The following is a 16,818-nucleotide window of genomic DNA, read 5'->3' on the forward strand; positions in this document are numbered from 1 at the left end:
TTTCTTCAAGGAGTTGGAGTTGAGCTGAAGAGGGGCATCAAGAAGGCCAAACACCACTACAAAAGGAAGGTGGAGGATCACTTCTCCAACCTCAACTCCGGACGTATGTGGCAAGGCCTTCAGATTCTTACAGACTACAGGACCACCAACACCTAGCCCGCATCCTCTGATGTCTCCTTCCTCAATGAGCTTAACAACTTTTATGCTCATTTTGAGAGAGGAAACACTACAGCTGCAACCAAGGCAGCCATTACCCCAGAACACCAGTGCGTGACTCTCCTTTCCCTCTGATGTAGGAGCAGTCCTGAGCATGATTAAAGCCCACAAGGCTGCGGCTCCTGATGGCATCCCTGAAAGAGTCCTCAAGAATGAGCAGTGGGGAGCAGGCAGGAGTGCTGAAGGACATCCTCAACCTGTCCCTGGCCAATGCCAACATGTCCGGCTGGACAACCACTTTTTATCCACCATCACTATAAACACCTGAGTGCCACAAGGCTACGTGATGAGTCAATCCTCTACTCCCTCCTCACCCAAGACTGTAGACATGTCCATGGCTCCAACGCCATCATCAAGTTTGCATATGACACCATGGTAATCTGCAACATGTATGACAGTTTGGTATGGAAACTGCTTTGTCTCGGAAGGCATTGCAGAGGGTGGTGAAAACTGCCCCACATTGCTGGGGAACGGCTGCCTGCCATCAAGGACATCTACAGGAAGCGGTGTCTGAAAAGGGCTGGGAAAATCACCAAAGAATCTACTCACCCTGCACACACACTCTTCTTATTCCTACCTTCTAGGAGGCGTTACAGAAGTCTACGGGATAGAACCACCCGGCACCAGAACAGCTTCTTCGCAACAGCTGACAGACTGCTGACACCAACTATGAGGACAGTTAGAATACCTTCTATTTCTTTTTTTAAAACGAACAAACGGGTTGATTGTTTGCCTTTGTTGATTGGAAGATGTTTGCGCATTCCAGATTAGGCAAGAGCTTGATTTATCAGATAACTCAGTGAAACAGATGAATCAGAAAATGTTACTGCAACTGCTGCTTTGATTGGCTAAAAGATGTACACAGGAGGAAGGTAACCAATCAGCTCAAAGAAAATATGGATTATATGCTTCTTGGCGCAAAGACTGATGCACATTTCTATGACCTAACCAGGAGAATATATGTAGTTTATATCTGACTGGCAGTTTTCATCCTTTTTAGGTGTTATATTTTGTTGAATGAGCCTAAATAAGATTTAGTTTCATTGAATATGTTTACTGTAAATCATAAAAGCTCCAACCTATTGATGAAAAGTTCTTTCAATGCTCCTTCAGTTTAAAGGAACAGAGCCTAATTTATTTTCATTGGGTAAGTTTTAGTACTTTTTAATGATTGTGGTTTGAAAAAGTTTGGTTGAGTGACGCAAATACTCATGCCAGGTCAAAAATCTGCAGGGATTGCTGCACACGATCACAAAAGGTTCCTTTTGAGACATCTCGAATTGTAAGTTAAACATAGCACCACATGTTTGTTAGTCACGATATGCTTTAAACAGGATGCCCGAGGAGTTAGTGTGGGTGAAATTGGTTTAAAAGTTTTGATAATGTGATGAGGCCTCTTCAAAAAAATTATAAAGTTTCAGGCTGGTAAGCCAAAATATCAAATGGGTACTAGAGGGAAACTACAGAACTAAGTTTTTCCATATTTAAAAATGTTCAGTATGTTCTGTAAAGTTTATCCAAAATATATTTATGTGAAGAGGACTTGAAATGGTAAAATATTGTAAAATATTGTGAAAAGAGGGCACCAAGAGAAAACCTGTATTATCAACACTTTGCAAATCAGTATTAATGCAGAAACACATCTTCTGGCAAAGGACAGTGTGGGAGAGTGCTGTTCTCCAATCCCACACATAAACAAATGTGTACACATGCAGTAATGAGAGCCCACATTGATTTTTACAAACATGCACCACTCAACTTTCTGTGCCTTTTTAGTTTTTTAGGACATACACACGCACACACACACAGATAACAGAAATGTTCTATTGTACACTTTTAAAGAAACATACTATAGGTGCAGTGAAGTGATACGGGCTTTTCATGAGTTCAATGCTAAACAAATGAAAACGTAAATCTGTTTTCTAAATTTTAATTGGCATAGTAAATACTTAAGCATGAAATGATTTGGCCAATATAAAAAAAACATCTCTTCATTAAATCTAACAATGTTGATAAAAAGTTTCATATTTTAGTCCAAACTTATTTCTCCAATCTGACAACTTATTTTGAGATTAATTTTCATTTTGCACATGTTGGACCACCAACTATCAGGCTTTTTTCATTTTTTTTTTGGTGATTTTGATATGACGTTATGAATGTCCATGAGTTGCTGCTGCATAATAAGTAAAGAATAAGCAAGTTGTCCTACTACTGAGGTTAGATATGCTGGAAATTAGGGATTTATTTAGTTTGTTTGAAGAAAATGGGGCTGTGTAAACATATTACCATGTAAACATTTACCCAGCCATCCCAAAAATAATGTATATTGATTATAAATTTCACACAAACGCTGTTTTTTTTTTTTTTTTAAAGAAGTACTCATTTATAGTTGAGAAAATATCCTAGTATAATGTTGTAGTAATTTTTGTGATTAGGGCCTTAAGTTTTCAATCCGACAATGCAAAAAAACAAAGAAGCATACAAAACTAGAGTTAGTAATAATGACCATGGTAGGGCAAAATGAGAATAATCAAATACTTAGCTGAATGTGTTTTATTTGATTATTTTGTCACATTCCTTTTTTCAATCAAATCTATCAAGCAATGTAAGCATACAGTTCTTTATGGCAGTGTTTTTAACCCTGGTCCTCAAGGTACATTGCCCTGCAAGTATTGGGTGTTTCCAGGCTGTCACACACCTGTTATCAATTGAAAGACTTAAGAAAGACTTAATTAAAAGACTAAAGTACCTTTCAAAGACGATTTGTTTAAAGTGGATTTTTTTTAGGGGGCTGACATTTTTATCAACCAGGGAAATGATTTCTTTTAAGGGCATCTCAATAGTGAATTGATTGATTAAGTCTCTAGAAGTCTCTATTGTAAATGTATTAGAAAACTATTGCTTTACAATGTAATTTAATAAGGCTAAATCTTAATCATGATAAGTGCATCATTTAAAAATAAAACACAACAGTAATTATGAGTATTTTTATTTGGTTGAAGTTCTTTTTCTTACTAATATTATGATGGCATCACTACTAAGATATTTGGCTGCTGTTTGTGATTGTTATTACTCTAGGAATCGTTTTCCCACAGCTCTACTTGACTTCCCATCTGAGAGAGGAGAGAGAGAAATGAGTGTAGGCTTATTGAAAATACAGTCAGACCCGACAAAGGAGGACGATATAAGTCTAGATGTTTTAGTGGAAAAACAAGCCTCTTGAGTAACGGATAAAGATCTGGTTACAGTCTTGTTCTCCATCATTTCTCTTTACTCGTCTAACCCCACCTCCATCACTCTAACATCAATCTTATTTCTAATCTACTTATCCATCTCAGACTGTTTCTTTTTACGTTCAGGTTTGGCTCTTAGTCCTTCCTCACAGAAGCACCCATATACAGAATATCCTGAAATAAAAGATCAGATGCTAATTAAAAAACAAATTATGTTTACTAGGTTGTTTGGCCATTTGATCAGTTGGGGAAAGTCTTAAAAAATGGGCAGGGCCTAAAACTTCTAAAACTGCTACTAGTATCTAAAAATATCAGATGAAAAAACTACTTCGAATTGAAGACAATTGTACAAGCACTTGTTTTAATAACCAGAAGGGAAAAAGAATAGGTAACAGTGTCAGCAAAAAGTCCTGTATCTTTCCAGTATCTTGTGTATGCAATTTTTCATTTTCATTTTAAATATTCTGTTGTTTATATGCATTTATTTTATTATTGACTTATCTTTTTCTCTAAAATTGGTTCTAACACAACTAAAAGCAGTAAAACAAAAAAGAAGCAATCTGATAAAGAAGACTAAATGGAAAATGATAGACAAAGAACTAGAACAGTAAGAAGAAGGTAAAAAGGTGAAAACACAAAGGATCGAGGCTGAGAAAGAGCTGTCGTTTCCAAGAGACAAGAGGGATGGAAAGAGGATAAAAAGAAAGGGTTTAATAATGCAGTAGAGAGTTATGCACCATCACTGCAGCTGTGCCAAGTAAGGTCAGCTAAACTACTACACTTAAATCCAGCACTGCATTTTTATTTCATTTTATTACAGATTTTCTATGGGAATTAGGGGTTTTTCATAAACCATTTTGTGATAATCACTAATTTATTTAAATCTCAACATGTCATAGTTCTCACCCCATTCATTTTCTATATGTAAAAACGAACCCAGCAATTTGCAATGACTAGTCAAAATAAAGACACACAATACATTTTAATTCTACTGTCAGATATTAAATCAGACTAAAGACTCATTGAATTAGGTCATTTAGGATTACTCCAAAATAAAAATACAAAATAAGATTGATCTTTACAAATACACTCAGGAAGATTTGAGATTTTCCAGTGCAAGTGAATTGCTGCAGAGAATGCAATGATCTGCAGCATCTAATTGTCCATAAGGAGCTTGTGACTGGTTGCAAAGCACATCGAGTTATGGTGAAGTGGTGAGATTGGCACTGTAGAATGGTGTCATAAGATTAAACAGCATTTATGTAAGTGGTGTTTGTTGATAGCAAATTTACGCCGCTAACATTTGAAAGCTAAAGCTTCAAAACAGCTGTGGTGACATCCTAATGTAGTGAGAGGATCATGCTGCAAAGTGACTATACATTAACTGTGTTGCCAAGCTCTATTGTTTCATGCAGCTCTTTTCTAATGTAGTACTCATACTGAATACTGATGCAGGTTTGAAAAAATAAATCATGAAGGAGATGTATACACACAAAACTTCTGAAACAAAATTACTCTAATGATTGCTTAGGTCAACTGAAAAGAGAGAGTCAAAGTTAGGAAAAAACAGTTATTCCACTCTTGTGGCATGTTTCATTTAGAGAAATTTCAGCAGCTCTTGGATGCATCTGGAAGAAAATAACAATAAAAGAAAGTGGAATATAATCCATAAAAAAAAAAAAAAAAAATTAATCCAACTTAAAGCCAAGATAAGGCAGCTCTGCCTCTCTCAATGCCTCTCCTTAAAATCTTGGTTGTTTCTAAATAGAGTCTTCATATTATCCTTCTGCATGTTTTTTCAGGGTACGCTTCTTCTACAGTCCAAAAACATGAATGTTTGGTGAACCATTCTGAAGACAGCATCTAATTGTCTAATTACACTGATTAGATCTTTTAAAGAAACAAATCAACAAGAACTATATCCCTTAAAAGAGCCATAAATCCAAACTTGTTACCTGTGTAACACAATAAATTTACAGCAGCATTCACCTATGATAAATTGAAATAAAATAGATAAAAGGGAATGTCAGTTAGATTACTGAGTTAAAGTCAATAAAATATTTACTAACAGATTTTAAATAAAGTGACATTATTTTAACATACCGAACCATGGACCTGGCTGACCTAATCAGAACACATAATTTAATTTGTAGTCAGGCAATCAAAAAAAAGGTTAAGATTTCTTTAATAAAAAGTATGTAGTATTTACCACTGTCAACCGCTTGTAACAATTAAATAAAAAAACTTTAAAATTCAAAATATCAAAGCGCAAGTTCCAGATTTTTGCAGCATTTTCCCCTCTTTGGTGAAATGTTGAACTTACACAGATGTTGTGCACTTAAACAGGAGAACAGGAAAAGCATAGCAGTCTTACTCTGCATCTGCATAGTTATATAGTTTAGACCAATACAGTATTTTGGAGGTAAAAGAGTTGTAAATAATGAAGTTATCTTGTAAATGCATCAATGGTGATGGAGACTCAAGGAAGTTGCTTGGTAAATGAGAACACATGGTGCATCAAACCCATCGCATGACCAGAAAATGCTACCGACTAAATCTCTTATGAGCTGCCTATTGGAGCCCATAAAGGGAAATGTGATTTATAGAGATAAGCTCAGTTTAGATCAGGCTTTATCTGTTTTTAAATCTTCAAATGTTGTTGTCCATCCTTCCTCTCTAAACTTTACAGCTAATTACCTTTTTTTTTTTTGCATAATATAATTATATTTATATATATATATTTTTTTTTTGTTATATAGGTCCAACTCTGTGGTTGATTCTGTAGTGCTTATAAAGGTGGATTGACATATTGAAAGACATATCTCATGCTCTTACCTCAGGTCTGACAGGATCCTCAATTCCTACAACACAGATGGCTGTAAGGTCACTGAGAATGTTGTTCTCATCATCCCACTTGGGTTCAGGATCCCTGGGAAAGTCGCGGTATGCCACACAGATAGTCCTGAGACCCTCACATGCCATGGGTTCAATCACTTTCTTCACCATCTCATCCTTGTCTCGTGGCCGGAAAACTCTGGGCTCACCAACTTCATTCAGAATATGACTGCATCTAAAAAAAAACAAAAAAAACATGGTAATAGCTTAAACAATCTAGCTCTCAAAACAGGGCCTACTTTTAGATTGGGTTAACCATCATCGTACGGTAGCGACAGATTGGTGTCAGGGACAGTAATTCTCCAATATTGTGCTAACCAAAAAGAAAGAAAAACACCAAGGAAAAGGATCATACAGCCCATTCGTATTTACAATAAACACCACAAAAAACCAAACATACTTTAGTCTTCACTACTCCACAAGCCCCATGAGCCTTTTTATACTCATCTTCAGATCCACACAATTACTTTCTATTCCTCTTCTTCTACTCAGAGGTACTGCTCTATCATCACACCCTCACTCTCTTCCTTCTTTTTGTATCCGTCATGCACTCTTACTGCATGTAAACTGCTCTGCATTTGAAGAAGTTGTTGCATGTTTGTTCTCCTACACACTTCACATTTGATACACAATTGCACTTTATGGAATAGAAATGTTCATTTACTGTCTAAAAGCTGTATTAAATACAATTTTGTTTTGTATAAACTCTGGGTATACTAAATGACAATGTTGTCTAAGTAATTTGGTGCAGTTCAAGAGTAAGGTTATATGGTCCCTTCCAGCATGTAGGATGCTTTCACACCAGTCCCCTCTATAACAACACTAGTGTAATGCAGATGTCCTTACTTTGCCCCCTGTGGTAACCCGTACTCAGTTGTGTCATATGGCATCACGAGACCTGTGCTCCTATCAGACCTTATATATTAGGGGAGTGTTAGCCTAATGGTTAGAGCAGTGTGCTTGTGCTCTGAAAAGGTAACTAGGTTCGATCCCCACAGCCTGCACTCGGGTTCCTTGTGCAAGACCCTTAACCTCACACTGCTCCCCGGGTGCCACACAGTGGCACACTGCTCCCCAAGGGGATGGATTAAATGCAGAATTGAATTTCTACAATTTTAGATTAATAAAGTTCAATTATTATTATCATTATTATTATTATTATTATTATTATTATTATTGTTTGTAGTAGTAGTATATAGCTGAAGCAGGAAGCTGACAATAAGTGTGAGGGATGAGCCAAAAATTGCTGCTGCAGGTAGGCTTTGCAGGCTTTTATTTTGCAGACGTTAATTAAATTTAGATTTATGCAGTGGTCCACTTTTCTATTTAGGCCAGTTGCTGGGTTCTGACTTGATGGAGAGCTAAAACAGCCTCTAAAACAACCAACAATTATCTACTGACAGGAATATCTAATCCAGAGCTTGCAACCAAATAACTTCAACCTTCTGCTGCTCGGGCTGGTAGGAGGTTCTTGTAGCCATCCCACCTTTGCATTTGTATTTTAGTCTGCAACTTCACTCATTCAATTATTGCATCTGCAGTCTTCACTCCATATATGGACATTCTATTATGGGTCGCAAAAACTGTTACTCTGTACAACTGCTGCTGCAATATTTTTGTACTGTATATGGGTGGGGTTTTTTTTGTTTGTGTGTTTCAATTTCTCATCATTGAATGGCAATTTATAAATTGTCACTTATTCCCTAAATGCATGTTTAATATATGCTCCTATTTTAAAGCAAATCCAGTTTCTCAATCCATCAAGGCATTTTTCGTACAAAAGAGTACAACTGCTAAGTACTTAAAATACTGGACTCACTTCTTGAGTACAATTTCAGAGGCTCCCTTGCTGTACATTCGGAAGCTCCCATCAGTAAGTTTGATTACAGTGCTCATAGATTTTCTGACGGAGTTGAAGGTGTAGACTTTGTAAAGCTTCTCCTCTGGGATTTGGTTTCTTATGGGTTGATAATCTCGCTTAAGGTCCAGGATCAGTCCCAAGAGTCCACATTCAGTCTTGTTTCCAACTTGCTTGGGTAGACCACCTTCCTTATCTGGGGGCTGAAGAAAAGGAGAAGTAATACATTTGTATCTAAAGAATTATCTTAAGGAACTTCATAGAATGTTTATTAAAAACATCCGTTTTCTATATTCAATTCTATGCGGTGAGATTCTTTTCCTTTAGTAAAATTAAACATGTCCAATGTAACACTTGAAATAGCTGCTGGTGATAATTGACTAGCAAGCAGGTGACAGGGTTACTGTGAGTGGGAAGGCAGTAGATGAGACAGATAGAATCAAATTTGGATGTTCTTATTTCAGGAAAGCAGCTCTTGCCTTCACAATCTGTAATTGTATGTGCAGAAGCATGCAATTATATGGTTCAGTGAATATTTGAGTTCATTACCAACAATAGAATGCAGCATATGATGCTCCTTCTTTCCCTGATATCTTAGATTTGTTTTTGGTAGAATAGGTACTAGAAAATTTCATTACCCTTTGAGGAGCCGTTTAACGGAAACTTCACAAAACAACACAAAGAATAATATTTACTGCTAAAAAAAATGAAAGGAACATGTAAACAACACATATACAACTTAATTAAAATCAAACTTCTGTGAAAATCACACCTTCCCTTTAGGACGCAACTGACTGACAATCAATTTCACATGCTGTTTTAGAAATGGAATAAACGACATGTGGAAATTTTTGGCAATTAGCAAAACGCACTTTCTAAAAGAATGGTTCTGCAGGTGGGGACCACAGACCACAGTACCTATGCTTTCTGGATAATTTTTTGTAACTTTTAAATGCTAGTGGTGCTTTCACACTCGTAGTAGGTTAAGACGGACTCTACAACACACACAAGTGGCAGAGGTAGTGCAAATCATCCAGGATGGCACATCAATGTGAGCTGTGGCAAGAAGGTTTGCTGTATCTGTCATTGTAGTGTCCAGAGGCTAGAGGCGCTACCAGGAGACAGGTCAGTACACCAGGAGACGTAGAGGACCCCCTAGAGGGCTACAACCCAGCAGCAGGACCGCTCCATGTGTCTTTGTGTAAGGAGTAACAGGAAGAGCACTAACAGAGCCCTGCAAAATGACCTCCAGCACGCCATAAAGGTGCATATGTCTGCACAAACGGTTAGAAACCGATTCCATGAAGATGGTATGAGGCCCCAACGTCCACAGATGGGGTTGTGCTTACAGAACACCATGCAGAACATGTGGCCTTTGCCAGAGAATAACAGTATTGGCATATTTGCCACTGGTGCCTTGTGCTCTTCAAAAATGAAAGCAGATTCACAATGAGTACATTTGAGAGATGTGACAGTCTGAAAAAAAAAAAACATTCAGAGTGATCTGCTACCTGCAACATACTTCAACATGACCGGTTTGGCAATGGTTCAGTAATGGTGTGGATTTGCATTTCTTTGGGGGGCCGCACAGCCCTCCATGTGCTTGTCAGGGGTAGCCTGACTGCCATAAGGGTTCTGTGATGAGATCATTAGACCCCTTGTGAGACCGAATGCTGCTGTGGTCACCCTGGGCTCATCCTAATGCAGGCAATGCCAGACCTCATGTGGCTTGATTGTGTCAGCAGTTCCTGCAAGATGAAGGCATTGACGCAATGGACTTGCCTGACCGTTCCCCAGTCCTGAAACCAACTGACCATATCTGGGGTATCCTGTCTCGATCTATCTACCAAGGTCACATTGCACCACAGACTGTCCAGGAGTTGGCGGATGCTTTAGTCCAGGTCTGAGAGAAGTTCCCTCAAGAGACCATCCGCCAACTCATGAGGAGCATGCCCAGGTGTTGTAGGGAATCTTACAGGCACGTGAGGGTAACATACAATACTGAGCCTCATTTTGACCGGTCTAAAGGACATTACTTAAAAGTTGGATCAGCTTGTTTTTGTTTTTCTACTTTATTTTGTGAGTGACCTCAAATCCAGGCCTCCATTTGTTTGAAAATATGATTTCCATTGATGATTTGTGTATAAGTTTGTTATCAGCAAATTCAACTTTGTACAGAAAAAAGTATTCATTGGAAATATTTCCTTAATGTAGATCTAGGATGTGTTATTTTAGTGTTGCCTTTTTTATTTTTGAGCAGTGTATATTTTCAGGAATGGTGAGCAAAAATTTTAGCTGTGGCCCTCTACACTCTTTTCCCACTTGTTGTTCCTGCTGATATACAAGCTAATATTAGTATTGCAGTACAGAAAGCGTCAGAGAATGTTAGGGAAAAAAAGTTAGTTAAAAAGTTAGCTAACTGTTATAATACAATGCTGTTTTTTGACTAGACATTGACAGTAGATACAGGGACATGTTGGATAAACTGGAGGTAGCTCATTTTAATTTTCAGGATGAAGAGTTTAAATCTGTAAATACTCAAGAGTTTTCCAATGAAAATGATTTGCTCTTGTCTAGGAATTAGTCTTTTGATTTTATTTAGCTGTTCCTGCTCAACAAAACTGGTGAAAGGCAAATATACCTACTTGGTTGTGTGTAAGCTAATGTTATTAATCTACATTTGGGTTACTATGTTTTACTCATCAACTGTAAGTTAAATACCCCTTACCTTTAGTAAGTACATTTTAATGCATAAATCAGGAATATTTACGACATTATTTGTTTCTATGCTTAATGTTAATGTATAAAGCTAATTCTGAAGGTTTGAGGAGGAAACACTATATCATACATGTTATTTATGTCCAATTTTAGTCTATCAACGATGTCAATAAACTGAAGATTTACACCATAGTTTGCAAAAATGGCTTCAGCAAAGTGATGCAGTATTGAGAGATAGCAGTATTGTGTATTTGTTGTTTTTGACTCAACTCTTTTTGTTGTTTAGACCTTTATTGTCCTTTGACATAAACTTACACCATTATGTAAAGCAAGGGGCAAAGAAAGAAGGCAGAGGACCTGGTGTCTGGAGTTAAACCCCTGACAGCTGCAATAAGGACCAACAGCCTACATACATGCCATGCCCACTGAACCGCTACCTCTTGCAGCATCCTCAGTCCATGTCTCATGAATGTGCTATTTTTGTCAAATCCAATAGATTTAATTGCACTTTTCAACAACTCGTTTTCTTTAATACTTTCTAATTCAAATACCTATGTCAAATATTTTTTTCAGAATTTCCCCTGTCACTTGCATGACGAATAAACCAAGAACCCCACTGCACGGCTGACCATTAGAAGAGTAGTTATCATGGAGATAAAAAGCAATACAAGTGGTAGAGTATTGTACTATTAACAGACACAACATTAGTATTTGTGAATAAAGAGGAGCCCTTTTCGACACCTGGGACCTTTTCTGAGGCATCATGTGTAAGCATTACTTTAGCATTGTCACAGGCTTATGGTAATGCAACCTATTTTCACTTTCCTAAATTACTAAACAACCATATAAAAACACTGGTAATTTAAGCTCCTATCATTTAGTTGAGACATTGCAAATGAAGTTATTGTAGCAGGAGGTTTTCAGGGAATAACAACCAGCATTGGCAAGTATTTAACACATTGTTTCAGAAAGGCTTTTCAGTACAGGTAAAACAATACACCACTTTATTTTTGTTTGTCTGTAAATGTATTTGCATTCATTTGTATTCATCCATTTCATAATGTTTTATATCTTTAAATCCCATTTACAAGTTTATTTGTTGGATAGTAAATGTATGCATTTTACTGCATTTTACTCACCAGTGTAATAAATTATTTTGCACGTGGGCATGTGGTTTGACACTACAGTTCTACAGTACATGATTTTCACTGTATGTGTAAGGAAGTAAGTGTGGCCAGCTCTGCGTTCCTATGGTAACACTGGGCAAAGCGCACTTGGCAGTTGTGACTTGGGAATAGCGTGGCAGAGAATTTTACCACTTGGGAATTCCTACTCACTGACTTAATTCTCCTGAAACATGTCCTCAGAATATTTTTTACTACACTTTTTTCATTGTCTTTTTTTGATTTGTAGTTCCTGAGGCTAAGGCTACTCTATTTGTTAAGTGTCTGTACCAAAAACTCTGCCATTCTGGTAAAATAAAACAATCTATTGGACAGGCTTAAGGCATATTCCTGCTTTAATAACATGTCCAGACACATAAGACACAATAAAGATCACATGGCTCTTTCTGTCATTTTCAATAACATTACTGTACACAATCATCACTGACAAGCCAATTGCAGTCACAGACTTGCTGCTGTTTGACTAGATGGATATTGAAATGAGGTTTGGTCTAAAAAAAAATGACTGCAAATTCTAAGGGTTTTTATTCACAATTATATGTTATGATTTAAAGTCAGACATTGTAAATTGCAATGGTGCAGTGGGTAGCACTGCTGCCTTGCAGCACGAAGGTCCCGGTTTCAATTCCCAGCGTGGGGTCTTTCTGCATGTTTTCCCTGAGCATGCATAGGTTCTATCCAGGTACTCTAGCTTTCTCTCACAGTCCGAAACATGCTTCTCTAAATTCTCCTTAGGTGTGAGTGTATATGTGAATGGTTATTTGTCCTGTTTTTCTCTGTGTTGCCTTGCGATGGACTGGCGACCTGTCCAGGGTGTACCTGCCTGTCACCCGTAGAAAGGTAATCCTGCATAATAATAATTATAAATAAAATTTTATAAATATAAGTGTTTCAAATGAATCAAACTAGATTAAAAATACAATCAGTCATTTACAATTGTATGACTATTTTCAGCACCTTGCTTAAAAAAATAAAATACCTTAAAGGAATAGTACAACCAAAACATGATTAGCCTTCATTTTCATACTAACCCCAATGCTGAACAACACTCTGGAGTACTTTTTTGATATCTCAAATGCATCTGGAGATCTGGGAGGCTTCTTGCTGTCTGCTGACATTCAAATAATGGAGGTCTATTGTGCCCGAGACAGAAAGGTCCATAAAAGTCCACAAAAACGTGTCAATATTCCTCCATACTGCTCGTCCAATGTATTCCAAGTGTCCTGAGTGGGTAGCATCCAGAATTTACTCGAAACGAAGTCATTTAGAATGTTTTTAGAGCATAAACAGTAGTGTATAGGATTTCCTGAAAGCGCGCACATGCGCGTTCACGAAGCTACGGAAGCCAGCAGACCAAACCAGCGCATTCAGCTCGGCAAAGAACTTATGCTCTTCCTCAACACTGAAGTCCTCAGACATTTTTCTTTCGTTGTTTCTTTCTTTGCACAGGTAAACAGCACATTTCTTCTTCTACGCTTGCATTATCGGCAGAGCAGACGCTGAATGCGCACTTTCATCTGGTTTGGTGTGCCGGCTTCCGTAGCGTCATGAACGCGCATGTGCGCGCTTTCAGGAAATCCTATACACTACTGTTTATGCTCTAAAAACATTTTAAATGACTTTGTTTCGAGTAAATTCTGGATGCTACCCACTCAGGACACTTGGAATACATTGGACGAGCAGTATGGAGGAATATTGACACGTTTTTTGTGGACTTTTATGGACCTTTCTGTCTCGGTCACCATAGACCTCCATTATTTGAATGTCAGCAGACAGCAAGAAGCCTCCCAGATCTCCAGATGCATTTGAGATATCAAAAAAGTACTCCAGAGTGTTGTTCAGCATGGGGGTGAGTAGAAAATGAAGGCTAATCATGTTTTGGGTGTACTATTCCTTTAAGCATAAGAAAATATCAGTTGACACTGACTCAGTCACAGTTCTTCTGTTTCTGAAGCTGTTGAGGTTGTGAACCTGCATTTGCAACTGAAAGTCCTCTAAAATCACATTAATCATTAAAACCAAATTAGAACCAGGTAATTGGGTGTATCTGGTTATTGTTCAGCTGTGTGTCACAAACAGAGATAGAAGAATAAATATTTTATAAAGAGCTTGTGTTAAATAACAGAATTAATGCCTCTTCCTAATGACCAGTGATTACATCAGGAAGACACTGCCTGTCTTTGGCTAATGACAGGATGGAATAAATGGCCTCATCAGCATTGCCTGCTGGTGTTTCAATAAACTGGCTCCAAGCTGAAAAGTCCAGTTAAAAACTAAACCACAAATAACCACACATTCTATGTTGAAACCCTAAACAACTTTAGAGAAAATTATTTATAGAGAATGAAATATTAAACATTTTAAAATAGTAATTGCTGGCTGATACCTGAGGCAAAAAGATACAGCTGATAAATATGGGACAGAGAAGCGATGCTTTTTGACTCTCTAAGATCTATTTTTTAATGCTGGTTTTAAGCAAAGTACAGTTGTTGGCAGGGAGTATTCTGGGTTGGCATGAGTAGGTTACTGCTGGCATGTCCTGGCCTGGATGTGGCTTAGCACCAGCTGCCCTCTCCCTGGTCCTTGGGTGATCCTGCAGGCAAGGACATATGCCAGAGGGAGAGCTGGCAACTTAACTTCCTATTCCACCTGGGGCTCTTCTTAATCCATACCTCCTGTCCCTTCCTTCTCTCTTGTCCTTTTCTTCATATACCACTCAGGCATTTAATGCTCAGCCTTGGCCTTTAAGTATTTCTTTTCTCTTTCATTATTCCATAGCATTTCATTAATGTCTTGCCATGTTTTATCCGACTTTCTGTTTAATTTCGACGTCTCTTATGAGGTCCTCCTTCTCCTTGGCCTTCTCTCTTCTCTGGTTCTCTTATTGGATGAAGGACCAGGCAGGACACATTGTAGCTCTCCAAACAGCTAGACAATGCAACCAGGCTAAGCCCTTGGGCGTGCTGGGAGCAGAGATACAGCCTCACAGTTAATTATAAGAATGGTTGTCATGTGACAGGAGTTTCTCTTTCCCTCTCTTTTTCTCAATCTAATGCTAGCTTTGCTTCCCAATGGCTCTTCACATTAGAGCCTTATTCAAGCCTTTTTCATCTCCATTAATTACAATTCTTTCCAGTTTTTACCAAACTTGTCTACATTCAAAAGTACCAGAAGCTTACATTTTAACAAAATCTTGTCATAACAATTAAGAAACAACTTAACATAATTACCCTTTTATTGTTTTACATCTCATCATATTAATGTTAAATCTGAATATATCTATGCTGATATATGGCAGCATCTCAAATTACACACATATGTTATACTCCATGATAATTGAATCATACTAGTTACAGCTATCAATTAATGTGGATCAGCTGCAGCATGAAGTAGATCCTCACTAAAAAAATGGAAACTCCATTAAGATTTTATTGGTATTGAAACTTCATGAGGGCTGCTAGTTTTAGCACTGTGCATTGCAGCAAGTAGCTCCTGGGTAGTGCATGGTGTTTGCATATTCACCAAGTCCTTGGCTGGGTTCTTTCTGGGTAAATATCTCATCGTCTTTAAGTACGGATTGTAATGTGAGTCATTTTCAGTCTCATGGATGAGTAACTTTACTGTCTTGGAGTAACTTTGGTAGGCCAGCTAATCCTAGTAGGCTTATCATTGTTTGTTTGTTTTTTGTCGTTTTGTTTTTTGCAATGTATACTGACAATAATGGCTGTCAAAAGGGCTTGATTTTAACATCAGCCAACCTGCCAAATGTGGGTGAATTTAGGCAGTGGCAGAACACTTTTGTAATTGTAGTTTTCTGAAATGGCAGAAAAATGGCTGAATTAATAAACAGAAAATGTGAGACTACATCTCCCATGAGCAGTTGCTGAGCAGTGATCTGTTCATGTCACTCTAGATAGACTATGCTGTGGAAAACACATTTGTGACAGCGTGGGGCAGTGATGCGGCAGCACATTCAATACAAAAAAAAAATAGATAAAAACTAATGCTAATGACTGTTAGAAAAAATTAAACAGGAAATAGTAAGGATCCAAGCAGGACCTCCTAAGTACTGCTATCACCGTTGCCAGACTGCACTCCGCTCTGCTCTCGATGCTCCAGTACTTCCTCAAAAGAAAAAACTTGCAAAAATGCAGACGTGAGTGGGAAGAAGCATATTCTTGGCTGTGCAGTGTTAGTGGGGATGAGTACGGCAGAAATTGTACAATACAGTATGTTGAGCTGTCAGACTGTTTGATAGTAAAACACTATAGACACATGTGAACGCAGAATCCAAAGTATCAGTCATACCCCTGAGTCCTAAATCGTATGTAGTATTATTATTATTATTATTATTATGGTTATTTTTATTTAATTATTATTTACACTCCAACATCTAAGCTAAAATATAAAGGTAATCAAGCTTTTGCTGTGGCTGCAGCAAACCTTTGAATGGATTGCTACCCAATTTAAGGGTGGCTGAGACTGCTAAGTTCTCTTACATCAAAGCATAAGATTATTGCTACATCTAGGCTTTAGACCAGCTTTTTTAAAAGATCTATGTAACTGCAATTCTTACAGAACAATGCTGAAGAACATTTTTAATCAATAACTATAAACATCTGTTTGAAGGCAAGTGACATCTTGTAGCATATGGCTATACTTCTGTCTACATGGTTTTTTTTGTTGTTGTTGTTGTTGTTTTTTGTTATTTTTA

General features: G+C 37.6%; 1 protein-coding gene across 3 annotated transcripts in view; it reads right to left on the reverse strand.

Annotated features, from left to right (window-relative positions):
- The window catches only part of LOC107101601 (plasma membrane calcium-transporting ATPase 2-like), an 86,163-nt gene that overhangs the window by 12,301 nt on the left and 57,044 nt on the right, over positions 1–16,818 (reverse strand). For all 3 annotated transcript variants that reach the window (XM_015400587.1, XM_015400586.1, XM_015400585.1), the window contains 2 exons: positions 8,164–8,405; positions 6,285–6,519 (listed from right to left, as the gene is read on the reverse strand). In XM_015400587.1, the coding sequence (XP_015256073.1) occupies positions 6,285–6,519; positions 8,164–8,405 (477 nt within the window). The remainder of the gene's footprint in view (positions 1–6,284; positions 6,520–8,163; positions 8,406–16,818) is intronic.

The sequence above is a fragment of the Cyprinodon variegatus genome, unplaced genomic scaffold, assembly GCF_000732505.1.
Source record: "Cyprinodon variegatus isolate N-32 unplaced genomic scaffold, C_variegatus-1.0 Scaffold1121, whole genome shotgun sequence".
Taxonomy (NCBI): domain Eukaryota; kingdom Metazoa; phylum Chordata; class Actinopteri; order Cyprinodontiformes; family Cyprinodontidae; genus Cyprinodon; species Cyprinodon variegatus.